We start from the raw sequence: 19945 nt of genomic DNA on the forward strand, positions 1-19945 counted from the left end.
AAAGCTTAAAAGCTCCGAAATCCTCTTTTTCTGTGAGTCAGATTTCAAAACGCATACGCCAAGAGCAATCGTCGCATAAAAATTGCAGCTTTAATTACAAAATTTACTGTAGGTGCATAAAGCCACCTGAACAAAGCTCTTCATAACCTAGAACTGAGCTTTCTAACTTAGAACTTCATTATTTTTTTATATACATTTTTCTCCAAACACATGTTTTGATATAGTTTGAGCTTTTACAAAGGGGTCTTCAAAGCTGCTCTTGACTCATTTAAAAACGCCACACTTTCTTAAAACAAAAGTGGTCGGCAAATTCCATACTAAATTTTCAAAAATATCCCTCAATTTTTGCTGGTACTCTACTACATTCATCTGAAAACGCCTCTCTTTCATGCCCAACTCTGCTCTCCACACTTTTATCACCAAAATCCGTACTCAGAAACAATTTTAGAATTTTTCAGATTCACTTAATGTAACTAGAATATTTCGAGATTAGTTTTTTATAATACTCGTCAATTTTATTCAATTGTCAACTTGTATATATGAATTTTCTTTCTTTTTCTCTTTCTCTTTTTTGTATATTTCTAGTGCCGCCTATTAGGATATGTAACTGTTACTGCATAAGACAGCCCATTAGTTCATAAGCTCACTGATAAATTGAAAATCAAAAATCAAAAATCGAATATCGAAAATCAAAATTGAGACAAAATCGTAGTCAAAAGAAACAAAAAAAAAAAATCGAAAAAGAAAAAGTCAAAGTAAAAAATTCAACATTCCTTAGTGAAAATTTACAACACTTGCACTGCAATTAAAATTAAGCAATTGAGAATAAGTTCAATCACAAAATAATCAAACGAAAGCATTTAATTGAGAAATTAGCGAATTGCAATCTTCAAAATGATGAAAGCCACAACAAATAAATCGAAAAGCGCGCGAAACGCGTGCAATACAGAGAAGTGAGTTGAAAAAGTGAGTTGAATAACTTTTTGCCTACAACTACAACAACAACTTAACTCGTAACTGTTTACATGTGAAAGCTTCAAGCTTCCGCTTATGCTTTCGGGCTTCAAAGCTTACTCTACTTACTTGCTTACTTGCCGCAATATTTCCACTACTTCTACTACTTATTCAGTTATAGTACGGAATTATTTTTGCGTACGTATGTCGCGCTACAGCTTTAAAGCTTTTTACCACTTTTAGCATACAAATTAGCTTTGAACTCTTATTTTATTATAATCAATGAAATTTAGTCAAATGTTTCTCCCTAGCAAAATTTACTTGCTATTTTAATTACTTTTTTTTATGTGGTATAATTGTGCTTTTGGCATTGTTCTACACCGGTTATGCGCCTAAATGTATGTGATAGTGTTTGTATGTTTATGAGTTTGCAGAAAAAATGGATTAGTTTAAATTGTGAAATGGTGGATTTTTAGTTCTATTAGTGAATACGTATTTATTATGAAACAAAAAAAATATCTATAATTACATACATAGCTCTTTAGCTTTCATTTAAGTTGGCATTTATAAATTTTAATTATTATTATTCATTTTTAAGAAATTTTTCAAAATGTATCCTTAGCAATAACGAGATAATTGTGATAGTTTTGGAAACTACTAACCCGAAAGCGAATAGCCGTTTTGAGTGTGGAAATGGGAACTCATTTTGATATAAATGTTGTCTCAGCGCAAACTTTTTAAATATATGAAAAGCTTCAAAACATTTTAAGTAATAATAATTGAGATTTTATGTAGGTATATTAATTAAAAGAAATGTATGAGCTAACCAACGCAAGTTTCATGAAAGCTAATCACAGTACAAGCGAAAGCTCTAGATGCCTAATTAAGCTCATCAGTTGGTAGAAGTGCTGTCTAAGTGACACACCCCAGGCTCAATGAGTACAAAAGGTGCCATTTTAGTTACTTAATTAAGCGCATAAGCATGTTATTAGTTTTTCAGAACCGGAAAGCTACTAAATAGTTTTATTTCAACTAAGAAGCTTTCACTTGCTTATTAAGATCAGCAAAAATTATATTTCTTGCTGTTTACACCAAAAAAAACAAGCACATACGCCGAATGTGACTAAAATTGCATAGCTAAAATTGCACAGCATAGCAAATTTTATTGTTGAAGTCAAGTGTTAAGTTTTATTATTTTGAAAGCTTAGTTACTTGCGTACTGCTGTCCTAAACTCCATGTGTAGAATAGGGCCTTACTAGGGCTTATTAGAAGAATCCATACAAAATGAGCTTATCTAGATTTTCAAGTTTGGTTTAATACGTGTTTGTCATTTTTCGTATAGAGAGCTTAAAGCTTAGATTCCAAAGTGCAACATTTTTTTATTTTATTTTGTTCTTGCGCAAGTATGAGCATAAAAAGCACAAAAAGCTGAAAAACTGCGGTTTCTTGTCTATTTGCTGTAATTTCTTTTTCTTTTTGTCCGATATGCGATTTTATTGTAAGAGCTTTTAAGCTCACTTAACTTACACGTGAATATGTTTAGGTTTTTTTCATTTAAAAACTTAATCAGAAATAATTAGCACAATTAGCATCCACAAAATATTAAAAATGCGAGTGACTTTCATATATTATTATAGTCGTATGAAGTTTCCAAAAGCTTTGAGCTTTTCGTAGACAAAAACTTGAACCATTTGCAATTTTACTGATAATCACAATTTCGGCGCGAAATGAGTTTTGCATGCATTATTGACATATTTTTGAAGAAATTGAACTCATGCTGGGACTTTGTTTTTTTTTAAGCTCAGTGGCTCCGAGTGCTTAAATTTTTCAGTTTTTTTTATAAAAAAAATAGGAAAAATAGAATATGAAATCTGGAAAATGAATTCAAGTTGACGAAACGAATAAGCTTTCACCATACTATACTTGCATAAGTATAAGCTTTCGCAGAGCTTAAACTTTCGCACAGTATAAGCTTTCTCTAACTCATATATGTGCCAAAAAGAATTTAGTTTTAGTGTTTTTATGCTCTTCAGCGGCAAAAGCTTCGCCGGTAAACAATATCGTGTGCTGTGAGAGTGTAACAAATTGAGCTTAATTGCTTAGGCGAGGCAAGCACACAAGGTTTCACTTTAATTATGAGCTTTTTTCACTGCATTCTTATTTATGCGCAACGGCGGCAACAAATTCCATTTCCATACAATAAATGACTAATCGCTTTCTCGTCATCAACATTTTTAGCTCCTGATTTGCGTTATCATAGATGCAAGGTGGCGCAAAATTAATCATCCTATTGGAAGATTTAAGTTTTTTGTCACATTTGGCAAATGACGGCGTACGTCAATTATAGTTACTTTGACAAGCAATGAAGCGCGTAGAGGTCAAAATAAAGATTTCCAACGCACAATTTTTTTTTTTAATTTAATTTTGTGTAAAAGTAATTAAAAGCGAGTATGATTAATTTTGTGCCACCTTTTATACTATTAATTAATTATTTACCAAAAAAATATGTATACATAATGTCATAGTCTAATTCGTAATTGTGAAAAGTTTAGCATATTAGCGAGCGTTTGTCAAAAAATAGCACAGAATTTTATATTAAAGCAAAAAAAAAAAAACCAAACCATCAACGCGCGCACCATCAATCCACTAAATGGTATTCTACAAATTATAAAACAAATTCAATACCAGCAAAAAAACACAAAATGCATTTAAAAAAGTGCCGGTTACCCTAGCAGCTGCCAGCGAAATGCCGTAACTACCCGATTTGTTCTTGGAAATTAATCATATTTTTACATAAAACCAATTTATATTCGTATTTAATGTTATTATTGATTATCCTTATAATTATTATTAACTCATAGTAAACATATGATACTAATTTTTGCTCTTTTTCTTTCTTTTTTCTTCTCTTCTCATTTTTTTGTATACATTTTTTTTTTTTTTGTACAAAAATCAAACAAAAAATTTTCAAATTATCGCAAAAAAATTTATTTGATTTTGTAAACTTTGAATTGATTTTGATGACGCGCTCTGCTCAAAAACTTCATTTCATTTCTTGCCAATTTGATGAATTGATTGATTGGTTAATTATTTAATTTACTGTATTATTGTTGAGCAACTTTTTGTGCCCGCATCCGTATTGAATCCGTAACCGTTTCGTAACGTATTTGAACCGCATCCGCATCCGCCATATGCATTGCCATACAATAAAACAACAACTACAACTACAACTACTCGTACTACACTCTATCGACATTAATAAAAATAAAAAAAATATTTGAAAAAAATCGTACAACAATCCAATAGTTACTGGACACCCTCCCGGTGTGCCAAGATTTCAATAGATCTATGTGCAGTCGGTTAAATTGTAGATTCGTTCATTTAACTGAAGGTAAGTGCATGCCATTGAATTTTTAGTTAACTGGTTGATTTCCTATCTAGATTTAGTATATTTCCAATTCTTATTTTATTTTTTTTATATTAAATTTTTGGTTTTAGTTTATTTCTGTTTATGTAAATGTATGTGTATCTAGCAAACTCACTACACTACACGCCTTCCGCGAGAAATCTCTTGCCTCAACCTTTAACGCTTATTTTTATATAATTTTCGCGTACTTAATTTAATATAGTAATTTTTGCAGTTATTGTATTTGCAAGTAGCGAATTATGGCTTATAAGAAGTTTATAAAGAAAAATTTTTATAAAAAGAAACATTTGTAGAAAGAAAAATATGTTGCTTGTGTCACAAAAAAAAAAAAAAACACAAAACTCAAAGTGATAAGCGTGAAAGTATACTCACTCGGGTATGGCGAAAACTGAGTTATACTATATTTAGAAAAAAGTGTACACCACCTATTGATAAGTTTCGACTATTTACTTATTTATTTTGTAATTTCGATTTATAAGAATTAAAAAATATATATTTTTTTACATATAATTCATACTACCGCAAGCAACATACAAAGCAAAGTTTTGAACTTTGGTTATAAAAAGTTACATATTAAATAAAAGTAATAATTTTCCCTACCCAAAAATCGCCCTAACACAAGATGCATTCATTAAAAGTGGTGCCACTAGATCAACAACAATGTTTTATACGTTTGATTGTCAAAGTAGAAAACAAGGAATGAATTCGCCTGGTTTCATTCTGGGCTGAGAGCAAGGTGCATTCATTAAAAGAGGTGCCACTAGATCAACAACAATGTTTTGTACGTTTGATTGTCACGGCAAAGTATTGGAAAAATAGAAAACAAAAAACATAATTCGCCATATTTCATTCTGAGCTGACAGTCACATGGACACGGCGAAAGAAAAAAAACCAAATCAGCTGATTCACCAATACCACCTTTAATAGATTCGCCTTGTCCTAACAACACAAAATGCGAAATCGCAAATGATGAGCGCATACTTTTGGCATTCGCCTTACTACGGTTTATCGAAAATAAGTACCGGTAAAATACTATATGTGGCGCTATTTGCAGGCAACGAATGTGAAGCATTAAATGCTTTCAAACTGCGATGAAATTATTCTTCTCGGGCATTATATTGTTGGCTGTGTGGCATTTCACACCGTCCTACAGTGGGGATATTTTAACACAGTTTGTGTAAAACTGGTTACAGGATCCAATTTTTGACCAATTTTAATTTTTTTTTTCTTTCTTTAAATGGTCGTGAATGATTTTGGATTTTCGGCCGCCGTAGCCGAATGGGTTGGTGCGCGATTACCATTCGGAATTCACAGAGAGAACGCCGGTTCGAATCTCTGTGAAACACCAAAAATAAGAGAAACATTTTTTCGCTCCTCGGCAGGTAATGGCAAACCTCCGAGTGTATTTCTGCCATGAAAAAGCTCCTCATAAAAATATCTGCCATTCGGAGTCGGCTTAAAACTGTAGGTCCCTCTATTTGTGGAACAACATCAAGGCGCACACCACAAATAGGTGGAGCATCTCGGCCAAACACCCAAAAAGGGTGTACGCGCCAATTATACCAATATATATATAAATGATTTTGGAAGAGATTGGGTAAACCAGAATTTCAATTTTTTTTATTATATCAAAACACACCTTTGAATGGGGTCATTATTTGTCATTTCGGGGTCACATTGAAGGCCAGTTCAAAGTCAAACAATCAATATTCTATTCACCGGAAAAATTTCAAAAAAAAATTTCCAAGTGTTTTTGGAGTTGCTGAGTCCGAATTCGTTATCCATTTGTTTGTACGGGGTCAAATTGAAGGTCAGTTCAAGGTCAAACACAAAATATTCAACTGAATTTAAAGAACAAATTGAAATAAAAAAAAAACAGTGATATAATTATATGTTTTTGCGGGTGATGAATCAGAATTCATTTGACCTTCTGGGGTCACATTGAAGGTCAGTTCAAGGTCAAATACAAAATATTCACCGGAAAAATTTCAAAAATTTTTTCCAAACGTTTTTAGAGTTGCTGAGTCCGAATTCGTTATTCATCTGTCTTTGCGGGGTTAAATTGAAGGTCAGTTCAAGGTCAAACTCAGAATATTCACATGAAAGATTAAAAAAAAAAATGATATTTGTTTGTATATGTTTTTGAGGGTACTGAATCAGAATTCGCTATTCATTTGCCTTTACGGGGTCACATTGAAGGTCAGTTCAAGGTCAAACACAGAATATTCACCGGAAAAATTTCAAAAAAGTTTTTCAAATGTTTTTGGGGCTGCTGAGTCCGAATTCTTATTCATCTGACTTTGCGGGGTTAAATTGAAGGTCAGTTCATGGTCAAACATAGAATAGTCACCGTAAAAAATTAAAAAAAATGATATGTACAAGTTTTGAGGTTGCTGAATCAGAATTCGTTGTCCGTTTGTCCTTGCGAGGCTAACTCTAGCTCTATTTCGATCTGGCTTTATTCCACGGTAGACAATAGCCTTCACATTGAGGAAAACACTCCTGAATTAGGTTGATTATGTGGTGCCGTTGATTAGAGCTACAATAAAAAATGCCAAAACAAATTTGAATACATAAAATTTTTTATTTTTTTAAATTTCTTTGGATTCTTCATAAAAAACCCTTACTCAAGGGTGTGTTTTGATATACCAAAGAAAAAAAATATATGTATATAAATAATAAATAATAAGAAAATAATAAAAAAAAATTTAAAAATTTAAATTCGGGTCTAGACAATCTCTTCCAAAATCCTAAAATTATTAAAATCGGTAAAAAATTGCCTTCTCTAAAATTTATGAACAAAATGTTTCCGAAAAATCCCCATTGTGCGTCGCCTGCTTATCTTGGATGCTCTGCTTTGCAACCTACAAAGGTTTAAGAGCTTATATTGCGTTTGCGCTGGAAGCTACACTTTTGTGTATCAGAAGAAATGAATCCAAACGCAATGAAAGCAGTAGTTTCGTCACTGTTGGCTCTAACCAACCTTGAGCTTTGCAGTATATTTCAGTGCTGTCATCTCAACACAATCCATCACAAAATACCGCCAAATGTGCTGACTGTATTTCTTTTGTTGCAAAGGAGACAAAATTTTTCAATTCAAAAGGTTTCTTCCAATATGGCATATAAAATAATAGCCCAAGCAGTTATTGAGTATTAATTTTAATACCTTTTAATCCTTTGCAGTCGTATTAAAATTTGGATATGGGTGTCGTACTGGTGCAGTGATTATGAAGGATAAACAAGATTTATTAATTCTATAAATAAATTCAGTATAAAATTAATATGATTCCTTGCTGTGGGGGCTGAGAGTAGGCATGCGACCGGAATAGTAAAAAAGGTTTGGTAGCTGAGAGTCGATATACGACTGCAAAGGGTTAATATAGTTTTCTAAAGCAACGCAAGAAATACGAAGTAAATATTGGAGTCCATTGAGTATACTTTCAGCTCGATCACGTTTGGTCACGCGCCAATTTGTCGCGTAATGTAATTAAAGGAGAAACAAATTATTTTAAAAATAAAACCAGCAGTAATGAGTTCATGTGAAAAACATTTAAACACAATTCAATATAGTTGATAAGGGTATTCACGAAACAAAAAATTATCTAAGTATTAATAAAGTTGTTTGGTAAATATCTCTCATGACATTAAGTCATACACAAATATTATAGAAAAATATATTTAAAAAAATATTAATTCATAAAAATATTATATATATTATCGTAAAAAATCCCTTTTACCACAGTTGCAGTATTTCAATACAAATGCAAAAAAAAAGCTTACTTGCTTGAACAAATTTGTTAATGGTGAATTATTGATTAGCCTAGAAGTCCTTCCGCTTGTCCCAAATTGCCCTGCAATTTTCGCAGTTTTATCAATCAATGTCTATGGTCATCAGCAATAACCACCTAAGTCAACTTATCCTCTTCAGACCCAAAAAATCAACTAAGGGTATTTGCTTCGAGAATGCGCAATACCTACAAAGAAAACGTTGCACATACATACATATCGGTAATTTACTTCAATAGTCTCATAACTCAAAAACCAAAATGTCGAAATGTTGGCTGCAAAGTTTTTCATTCCGCATACCTTCCTGTGTAAAAGGAAGCATAAAAGCATAAAAAAGTGCTTATGGTCATTTCTACACACTCATATAAAAACAATATCTTTAAGTTATTTTTGAATTATGACACTATTGGAGTAAATGGGCGATATGTCTACCGATAGACTGAAGCGGTTAAGAAATGATTGAGTTATAAATGCCACGTATTTTGCTAGTAAAACTCTTTATTTACGCGTAGTATTTTCAACGTCCCTAACAGGGTTTTCAAAAGAGTTAGTGATAAAAATATATTCTAAACAGATATTTGTTGTTTTTGTTTCTTTTCAAAAACCTTATTTTCGACTTAGAACGGCCTATAAACTTTAGTTTTTGTTCACAATAATTACTCTTAAACTACTTACCTACTCCGAACAAAATGAGACTTGTTGGCAAAAGGATTCATCATAGGATTTTAGTATTGGTTTCCTTGTAGAAAAAGTGACCTACTATGATACTTAACAGTCATAACTGCCACCAGATGCGCGAACAAAAATTAATGACTATGATTCAAAAGCCTACCCTAAGCTCTACAACACTCATCATACTTTTGAAGCGAATAATTGATTTGTTGTACCCAACTCTCTCAACTCTGGGCACTGCTTTGAGAAGCAGAAAGAAAGACGAAAAAAAAAAATACCTGATAAACGCACCCACTTCATAATATTAATCTCACTCTCTTTTCTATTCTCCATAACTGACACCTACTCCCCTAAGCTAAGCCACGGGAAATACTTTGCCTCGCTCTAACCAATCAAAGTCTCACCAATTCGCTTCATCCAATTAGAGAAGTTGAAATGGGATAACTAATTTCGCGTTTTTTGGAGTCATATTGACTATAATGTCGAGGCATGTAGGCATATGATCTTATAGAATATGATATCTAAGCCATGAAGTGCTACACCAGATTAAAAACAAATCACAATCATGATCGGTAACGCATAAATTATAAATCTTTTCAGCATTTTAGAAGGCTTCAAATTACTCTAATAAAGGGTTTTTCAAAAAGGGCGGATAGATGTTGAAATGAAATAAAATGGTGTTTGCAGTGTGGCACGTAGCGCCGTCCTGCTGGAACCACATGTGGTCTAGGTCCATATGGTTCAATATGGGCCATAAGAAATTGGAAGGGCCACCACGTCTACCGAAAAATGGGCACAATGCGCGCAACGTTTGCGTTAATAAACACTCATTTTGATAATAAAGTTTTATCATTTGAACGTGCTGTTCAATCGTGTAACTTGCCATGATGATTTGACATAAAGAACTGAATAATAAACAAAAGATTTGACAGATGTCACCAAAACAAAATGACTGCCACAGAGCGCCAAAATCGACCCGCGCCAATTGAAACCCCCTTTAGTATATTAGAATGACTGAGAGTCGGGACTCGCTAAATGGATTTCAGTGTGTGCCACTGAGTTCGACGCCCACAAGAAAAAGCTATTTCTAATAGCTTTCGCTCCTCAGCATCCGACATTTATGTATTTATATATTGTAATATACCCGTACATGGCTTCTATGAGTTAGGGATTGCAGACATTTTTTTTTTAAGTTTGTTGATGAAAAAAAGATTTCTCTTTCGCTGATGAATATTTAGGAACCAAGAAACTATTTCCATAACTTCACATTTTTCATTACTTAAAAGTTTATGGATTGTGATGCCTCATCAATAGAGATCGGATTTTTATGCAAATTGAATATTTTATTATGATGAGTTTCTACCTAGGTGCGAACTTCATGTGATGTTAAACAAAATATGCACTTGCATAAGAATCCGATCTCTACTCATCAAAAATAAGAATTTTGACTGATTTAGGAGAAACATGGATTAAAGAAAAACTTGAATAAATTAGCGAAAGTCTGACCAATTTAGACTTCTAAGATATCACTGCAAAGCTAGTTTCCCACCCTTTTCAATTTGTGTTTCTAGGGAGCGGGAACCATCCTAATGTACATACATATGTGAAATATGAATATGAAAATGCGTACAAGCGCATAAGAAGCCAAGTCGGTTTGACTACTATAGACCTTACTACTAACCTGCTCTGCAGCTGAAGTAGTTCGTCTTCCAATTTTTGATGACGCTGAGGCATAATTGAGGTTCTATGCCGTTCATGTGCCGAAGTATCTCATCCTTTAGCTCTTGAATTTTTGCTGGCTTATCGACGTACATCTTTTTTTTTCAAATAACTCCAAAGAAAGAAGTCCAACGGTGTCAAATCACATGATCTTGGCGGCCAATTGAAGTCGCCGCGACGTGAGATTATTCGGCCATCAAATTTTTAGCGCAAAATAGCCATTGTTTCGTTAGCTGTGTGACAAGTGGCACCGTCCTGTTGAAACCACATATCATCCACATCCATATCTTCCAATTCGGACCATAAAAAGTTCGTTATCATCTCACGATAGCGAACACTATTCACAGTAACTGCTTGACCGGCCTCATTTTGGAAAAAATACGGCCCAATGATGCCGCCGGCCCATAAACCGCACCAAACAGTCACTCTTTGTAGGCGCATTGGTTTTTCGGCAATCACTCTTGGATTATCCTTCGCCCAAATGCGGCAATTCTGCTTATTGACGAATCCACTGAGGTGAAAATGTGCCTCATCACTGACGATGATTTTCTTCGAAAATTGGTCATTCACTGTTGCCATTTCCTGCCACCATTCTGACCATTGACTCGATTGTGTATCTTTCCATGCTTCAAATTGAATTAGTCTGAAATTGAAAAATGTGAAATGAAATGCAGAAAAACACTAGATGTTTAGGTGTGGTTCCCATCCAACATCGGCGCCTAAACATCTACATAGTACCACTTGCTGAACTAGTTCTTAATAGACCAAAAAAATCAATTGATGAAATCCATCAACATTCGTTAAAACCTCTTTTTCTTTTTGTTTATTTGTTTTTTTTTTTGTTTTTTGTTTTGTATTTCACCTGTAATTGGTCATTTTGAAACTGGTCCAGCCGTAGTCCATCTCGAACTAGTATGACTTTCTCTAACATGAACTGAAATGTTTCCTGAGCAGTTTGTTTTTTTACTGCAGGATAATTTAATTTCAAAAACTTCTTGTAATTTAATTCACTTACATAAGTAATTAATAAAAAATTAAGGTAATTTAATTTAAAAAATGTATGGAAGCTAAGCAGTTTAACATTCGTTAGATTCTCATTTTCTTTTTGTTTGTTTTGTATTTCACCTGTAATTGCTCATTTTGCAACTGGTCCCAGACTAGACCATCTCGAACTAGTATGACTTGTTCTGTCACGAACTGAAATGTTTCTTGAGCATTTTGTTTTTTTACTGTAGGATAATTTAATTTCAAAAACTTTTTGTACTTTAATTAACTTAAGTAATTAATAAAAAAATTATGTAATTTAATTTCAAAAATTTATGGAAACTAAGCAGTTTAACATTCGTTAGATCCTCGTTTTCTTTTTGTTTGTTTTGTATTTCACCTGTATTTGCTCATTTTGCAACTGGTCCCAGACTAGACCATCTTGAACTAGTATGACTTTTCCGAACATGAACTAAAATGTTTGTTAAGGAGCAATTTTTACTGCAGGATAATTTAATTTAAAAAGTCTGGTAATTTAATTTAAAAAATTCATGTAATTTTATTAAAAAATTCATGTAATTTAATTTCAAAAATTTATGTAATTTAAAAAAAGTTTTATGAAATTTAAGAAATTATTTTCTAGCAACTTAAGGTTAATATAATACATACCATATACATATAAGTGTGACCCGCAGCACTGTTTTACAAGTACTCACCTCTATATGTATGTCTTATTCTCTCCTTTCACACGCATACACGCACACACACAAACAGGCAAAGAAATGTTGTATATAATATTTATTTTTATAAATTGTTTAATTTTTATTAATTTTTGAAAATATTTGAATATTTGCTAATTAAACTATTCGCGATCTTTTCTTTTCTCCTGACCTGGCGCTTCCTCCCCGATCAATTGTGCGCGCATTTGCCTCTTACCGCTCGGCATCACAGATGACAAGGTTGAAGTATGTGATCAACGTGTGGCTGTGTGTCGCGATCACGCCAACGGTCAATGCAGACGTAAACAATGTAAATATTATCATATACCGATTGTGTTGCCGCCGGCGAATGTCATGGCTGCCATCATTCATACAAACAGCAACAGCAACAACAACAGTAACAATAATATACATAGCAACAGTAGCAGCAGCAGCATCAGCAACACAAGCAGTCACAGCAGCAACAGTAACAACAGCAACAACAACAACCAGAACAATCAAATGCATACAATCTCACAACAACAGCAAGCACATGAACAATATCCACAGCATGTCAAGTCAGCAACGGCAGCAGCAGTAGCACCAACGACTGGCATTGCCACCAACTACAATAATAATTTGATAATAATCGAGCCACAGCACCACCAACTTCACCAGCAACAGCAGCAGCAGCAGCAGCACCAACCACACTACAACTACCATCACAACAACAATTACATTTCAACTCACTATAGCCCCAGCAACAGCAGCAGCAGCAATGTCAGCCTCAACAGCAATAACAAGCATGCCACGCATACAATCTATCAACAACAACCGGCCGCATTTCATCTGCCCCATTTCACCTGTCATTCACCCTACTCGCCGTCATCCGCATCCTCATCGTCATCCTGCTCCATTGCCACCTCACCCACAGCGCTCACTTCCGCCACATCGACTTTGCCGACCACCTCCACCGTGACCATGCCCACAGCCATTGCCACTGTTCCAGCGCCACCACCACCACCAGCTGGCACTGCTTACTTGAAGGCGGCGCCACCACAACTCACCGCATACGCCAGCAGCGGCGCTTACGAATTGGCCACGGGTACGCCCACTTTGTTGCTTAGCAGCGATTACAATTCAAATTGCATTCCAATTTTGACAGCGCAGCAACAGCAACAACAACAATCGCCTGTCGCCACCGCAGCGTCGTACATTTATCCAACACATCATCAACAACAAAGCGCGGCCGCAGCACAACAACATATGATCAAATATGCAGCAGCAGCAGCGGCGGCGGCGGCTGCCCAGCACCAATTCCACTATGCAGCAGCGCCACAAATATTGACAGCCGCCGCGCCTCAGCACATGCTAGCCACTGCAGTTACAACAACCGCTGCAGCGCCGCATTCACATGTGCTGACAGGCGCTGTGGCTGCAACAGCCAACACACCACTAGCGGTGGCAACAACTACAGCAGCTGAAGCAGCGGCGACGGCGGCGGGCGCCATGGTGGGCGGCTGCATATGAAATGCGCAATTCAACGGGTACAGCAGCAACAGCTACCACCAACAACAGTATCAAAATTTGTGGCAACAACAACAACAAGCACTACAATATCCAAGCCAGCAGCAACACGTAATTATCATCGGCAGCAATGGCGGCGCCGCTTAAGCCTGTGAGCGATATGTCCAAGCGACAAGCGCTAGACGAAGCGCGCAGCTGTACAACGCATGCGCGCAGCCTGTGAAATCATTGCTAAGTGGCGTTCAAGCAGCAGCAAACGTGCGACGTAAGTTGCTAACGACATTTCCAATTCACACTCGAATATTTTTAGCAATAAGCACCATATGTTTGTATATGTATGTCTTTATGTATGTAACTGAAGGCGTGCGAGAGCGGCTCAATTTGCTCTGTCAACCGCGCGGCCAGTTGGCAGCGATTTTAGTTTTTAAATTTGTTAATTTCGTCAACATATCTTGTTTTATTTTGTTTGGTTTTGTTATGTGAAAAAATATATTCTTAATGTTTCTCCTGTGTGCTGACATATTAAGTACCAATTACCATGTAACAATTAACGATTACCGATTGTCTATTATGACCCCTCACCACGTAATAAAATGTAGTTCATATAGTTTTAATTGTTGCAAGTGCGAACAAAATGAATGATGGTGAAAAGATACACGAAATACTCATTGGAGGTAATAATTTTAATTTTAATTTTTTTATATTTATTAATTTCTCTTTTGATTGATTTAATGATTTTTATTTTTAATTTCATTTTTTTTTTTCTTTTTTTGTCGATACATAAAATCAATAAATATCAGGCAGTTCCCACAGCATATGACTGGGAAGAAAGAAGACTTATAGGGATTTTGAGATTTTCCAGCACTCTATGGAACCTTTACTCTCATCGTTGAAACCAAAAAGCGCCAAAATACTGATTTGGGTACACAAATTATTACTTAGAAAATTATTTCTTGTAGAAAGGCGTTTGCAATGTTTTTTTTGAGCTTTTTAAGCCTTTCTTGTTTTCTTTTTTTTTATGAGGTCATTGAAGGGTTAAATTTCGGAAATTTTGAAATCTAGTAGCAAACAACAGCAAATGTTCTAAACGACAGCACAAAAGTCAGTCAAAAATATAACCTGCGCCTGCGCATATTATAAAATTGTCCGGAGGTAAGGAAATAAATAAAGATAGATAGAAAAGAAATAGAAAGCGATAGAAGTAGACATGCCCATATTAAAGAGAGATGCCAACAATTACTGTCAATTCAATTCTCCAGAACATCCAACACGCGCATTGGAGAAATAGAAGCAACATTTTAGAGAACAGATAGGTAGTTTTTAGGGAGCGTAGGTGCAGGATAAATAACCCAAATGCAGAGAAAATTACTTCTGATAAAATTGTCTGCGTGCCGCAAAGCCCACTTCAAAATTTGTTTGAGAATAGCACTAAAATTCACAAATGTGCTATATACTTTAGATCTGTGCAAGTGATAAGTAAAACATGAAAAGCTTTGCCTCACTAAAGGTTCTGCCTCTTTTGCACTTCTTCGTTCACTCTCGTAAATACGTGGGCCAAAAAGAATTCTTATTCTGAACTGTTACCAATCACTTGCAGCTCAATATATTTCAGCAGAATGCAGAGTCGTGCATGCTTACTATCAGCAAACTTAAGGCAGTCAATTCAACTCGCTACTAAAAATAGAAATAGCACTGCGCGTTGACACAATCAAAGTCTCTCATTCATTTCTGCTATCAGCAAAATCTGATGAATTATGGGGTGCCCGCTGTTTGTGAAAAAATGAGACAAGTCTTATTGTGAGCTGCAGGTTAGACGTATTAGTATGAAGACAAAAACAATTAGCAATGCTGAAGTGAATGAAGGTTGTGAAGGCAAAAGAGAGCGAGAGCGGCATATGTATTGGAGATCCGCAAGCGTTAAGAATAGATAGGAATGCGAAACTGAGTACTTATGAGAGGGATAACAGAATCAGTGTGAAATGAATTAGAATTTGCAAAATAACGAGAGCGATACCAGTGCTGCTGGAATCTGTGTGAAATAAATTAGAATTTGCAAAATAATGAGAGAGACAACAATGCTGCTGGAATCTGTGTGAAATGAATTAGAATTTGCAAAATAACGAGAGAGACACCAATGCTGCTGGATGGCAAAAGCAACTGCAGGTTGAATTTTTATAAACACAAATCAAATTTTTTTGTTTTGTTTTATTTGGTTGTACTGTTTATTAATGTTTAATATTTAATAATTATATTTTATTATGGAAGGTGTGTATTATTTAGTGTTGTTTTGCTTATTATTTCTTTTTTTTTTTTTGATTCTATAAAATCAAATTCTAAGCAAAATTGCACATACTCACTTACGCACACGCACACACACACATACACATGCATACCCACACACACATATTACAACAACACTTTTCAACTTATCACAATAATTAAGGCAACAATTAAAGGTTGATTAACTATTTACAAGAATATTTAAATAATAAATTAACAACTACAACAACTAGCAGTGAATGAAAAAATGTTTAATTAACAAAAATCTAAGATATTAAAAATAAATATATGTATGAAATAATAATTATAACGTATAATTTTTTAAAAGTTTAGCAAGACTTGAACACATAGAAAACAACAACAAACCAGTAAGTTAAAAAAATATGGGTTTTGAATAGACGTAAATATATATTATACATATATAGAGGTAAAGAAAAAAAAATAAAGTAATAATAAATCTACATTAAAATGTGTATAAGAGGTTGTAGGCTTAAGAGTGACCAGTTAAAAAATAAATAATTGATTGCATAAATAATTTATTGAGGAAAACGAAGTAAAATATAATAAGGAAATAAAAGAGCAGTTGGCATAAAAATGATTAAATACTGGAAAATAGTGTTATACAATAATTTAGAGATTACACATTTCAAATTTTTGAAACGACGAAATTAGTGTAGTTGTAGTTTTCGAAAGTTTTGAAAAAAAGGTTCAATTGGCAACGGAGCAACGCGCCAGTAAATGTGGCACACGACGAGAGTAAAGAGAGTAGGCAGGAGTTGTTGTTGCGATTAGCGTAGATAGAGCGCGTGCGCTTCCAATCGCAGCTGAGACAGTTGCGTTGCTGAGAGCCGCGTCTGCATACAGAAACATTTTTTTGAGCGTATTTTAGGAGTGTTAGTGACACCTTACTTATGTAGCTGTTGGATAAAGGGATTAATTAGTGAATATGATAATTAACAAAAAAACAAAAACACAACTAGTTACACAATTTTAACTCTAGTGTTCCATATTTCAGACAAAAACTAAATGAGAATAAATTTAAACAATAAATGAAAACAAAAACAAAATTAAAACACCCAACAAGCAACTACTAAAACTAACACTACAAAAACAATAAATACAAGCATATATAAAAACTGAAGTCAAAGTTTCCAAACTCAAAGTTAAAAAATGCAAATAAACACAAATAAAAACGTAATCAACACAAGCAACAATGCCACTTTTTAAACTGTACATTGAAAAAAATAAATATTAAACTTAAAATAAAAGTTCACAAAAAAACTGCATTAACGACAGAAAAAGTGATTACCATAGCAGCACAGTAAAAATGTATTGAAAATTAAAATACAATAATTTGGTTAACTAAAGATTAAAATTATTAGCAAATAGTTTAAAAATAGAAGTAAACAAAATAATAGCAACAAAAAATATGAAGCAGATAAGCAAGCAAGTACAGTCACGTCCTATTTTTGCAACAACGATTTATTACTAGAAAAAAAGAAACAAAAACAAAAAACAATAGCGGTATAATTTAATAAACCAAAACCAACAACAAACTTACATTGAATGAAGAACACTGAGCTAAACACAAGCAGCCAGTAATCACAAAAAATTAAGTACTAAAATTAAAAATTCTTTTTTACAATTTATAAGGCCAACTACTCCAAAATAGCGGTAAATGTTTGGTAAATAAAAAACTAAAAACGTATGAAGCAGAAAATATGGGTAAAAAATTTAAAATAAAATTAAAAAATATTAAATGAAAATGAAAAAATATTAAATAAAAATAAAAAAATATTAACTGAAAATAAAAAATATTAACTAAAAATGAAAAAATAACTAAAAGTGAAAAAATATTAACTAAAAATGAAAAAATATTAACTAAAAATGAAAAAATATTAACTAAAAATGAGAAAAATATTAAATAAAAATGAAAAAATATTAACTGAAAATGAAAAAATAACTAAAAGTGAAAAAATATTAACTAAAAATTAAAAAATATTAACCAAAAACGAAAAAATATTAACTAAAAATGGAAATAAAAAAATATTAACTAAAATGAAAAAATATTAGCTAAATATGAAAAATATTAACTGAAAATGAAAAAAATATTAACTGAAAATAAAAAATAATAACTAAAAATAAAAAATTATTAATTAAAAATAAAAAAATTGTAACTGAAAATTAAAAAATATTAACTAAAAATGAAAAAATATTAACTGAAAATAAAAAATTATTAATTAAAAATAAAAAAAAATTGTAACTGAAAATTAAAAAATATTAACTACAAATGAAAAATATTAACTGAAAATGAAAAATATTAACTAAATGAAGAAATATTAACTAAAACTAAAAACAAATTAACTAAAAATAAAAAGATATGAAATATTTTTTTATGTATTAAAGTGTGTAAAACAGCCTGCAGCAGCACAGCTAAGCAAGGCTGTATGTTGGAACAGAATAAAAATCAAATTTAATTGCTAAGATTTCTTGAACGACGAAAACATTTTAGTAAAGTTAAAAAAAAATGTTCAAAACACTTTTTTTCTATAAAAAATAACCAATAACAGCGAATAAATTTAAGAGTGTGTACTGTGTAGTAATAAAAATCAAATCTTCCTGTATTTGCAAATATGTTATAAAAAGTATTTTGAACATTAGTGAAATATGGGTGTGAATTTATTAACAGCAACCCGCATTGATTTTATTAATGAAATATTGAAATATTTATTGCAGTAAAAACAATGAAAATTATTTAAATAAACACAAGCAAACTGAAAAACTTCTAAATAATTTTAAAGATTTTTTTTTTTGTCTTTAATTTTTCTCCAAGTGTGAACTTAAGTTGAATGTAAACAAATATGTGATTAAAACTTAACTAATATTTTTTACAAATATAAAAAATAGTTCCTTTTCAATGTGTACATAAACGTAACATTAACCATTTTGAGTGAATTATTTTATTGTATTAAATTTTGTTTTGATTAATTTATATATCTTTCTTTTAAATTATGTTTTTTACTATTTTTATGTGGTTTTACTGCAATTTTACGGTTTCTTTTCAGTTATGTTTTGTTATTGTATTATTTGAGTGTTTTCGTTTTTTGTGTTTAACTGCACCTGTTGAATTTATGAACCATTGGAAATCACTTAATTTTTTTTTTAATTTTAGTTGATTGTAATGTATTGTAATTGTAATTAATTAATTATTTTATTATTAGTTTTTAGTTATTTTATTTTTAATTTCATTTTTATTTATTTAGTTTTTTAACATAATTTTGTGGTCTCTAAACAGATATTTTATGTTTCTATTTACTTTTTTATGTTTCCAATTAATTTCTATTTATTAAAATTTTTTTCATTAATTTTTTTTTGTTTTTTGATTTTAATATAATATATAATTAGTTAATTATTCTATTATTCATTTATTTAATTATTATATTTAAATTTAAAATTTTTTTTTTTTTTTTCCATTTCATAATTTTTTTGTGTTTATTAAGAAAATTGTTTTATTTAGCAATCTTTTAACTTCCTTCTGCACAATTTTTTTATTTAAATACAAACACTTAAGAAATTTTTTTTTTTTCAAAATAAATAAATTAAAGTAGCAAAACAATTAATGCATATTTATATATTCAAAATAATACATTAAAAAAAATATTTATATTTCATATATTTATATAGTAGACTACTATATAAACAAAAATTATAAAAATTAAACTACACAAACACACACACTTACAATTATAATTATAAATATTTATGTAAATATAAAAAAAAATCTCCAAACCACGCCCTAAGTTATTGCAAGTTAAAGCAAGAGAAGAAATGGTTTGCAATAAAAGGCAAAAAAAACCCAATTTAAATTTTGCAAAAACAAAAATATATTATATTTAT

General features: G+C 32.2%; 1 protein-coding gene across 2 annotated transcripts; it reads left to right on the forward strand.

The window, feature by feature from the left end:
• The first annotated feature begins 648 nt into the window (after positions 1-648).
• On the forward strand, positions 649-18966 carry LOC128868433 (myb-like protein A). 2 transcript variants are annotated; one of them, XM_054110518.1, is made up of 3 exons: positions 649-966; positions 4262-4346; positions 12495-18966. In XM_054110518.1, the coding sequence occupies exons 2-3, from the start codon at positions 4304-4306 to the stop codon at positions 13769-13771; spliced, it is 1320 nt and encodes a 439-aa protein (XP_053966493.1). In that variant the 5' UTR covers positions 649-966; positions 4262-4303; the 3' UTR covers positions 13772-18966. The 2 variants fall into 2 exon arrangements, with proteins under 2 accessions (XP_053966493.1, XP_053966494.1); XM_054110519.1 differs by having other exon boundaries at positions 649-953.
• The last annotated feature ends 979 nt before the right edge of the window (positions 18967-19945 follow it).

This window comes from Anastrepha ludens, chromosome 6, assembly GCF_028408465.1.
Source record: "Anastrepha ludens isolate Willacy chromosome 6, idAnaLude1.1, whole genome shotgun sequence".
Lineage (NCBI taxonomy): Eukaryota > Metazoa > Arthropoda > Insecta > Diptera > Tephritidae > Anastrepha > Anastrepha ludens.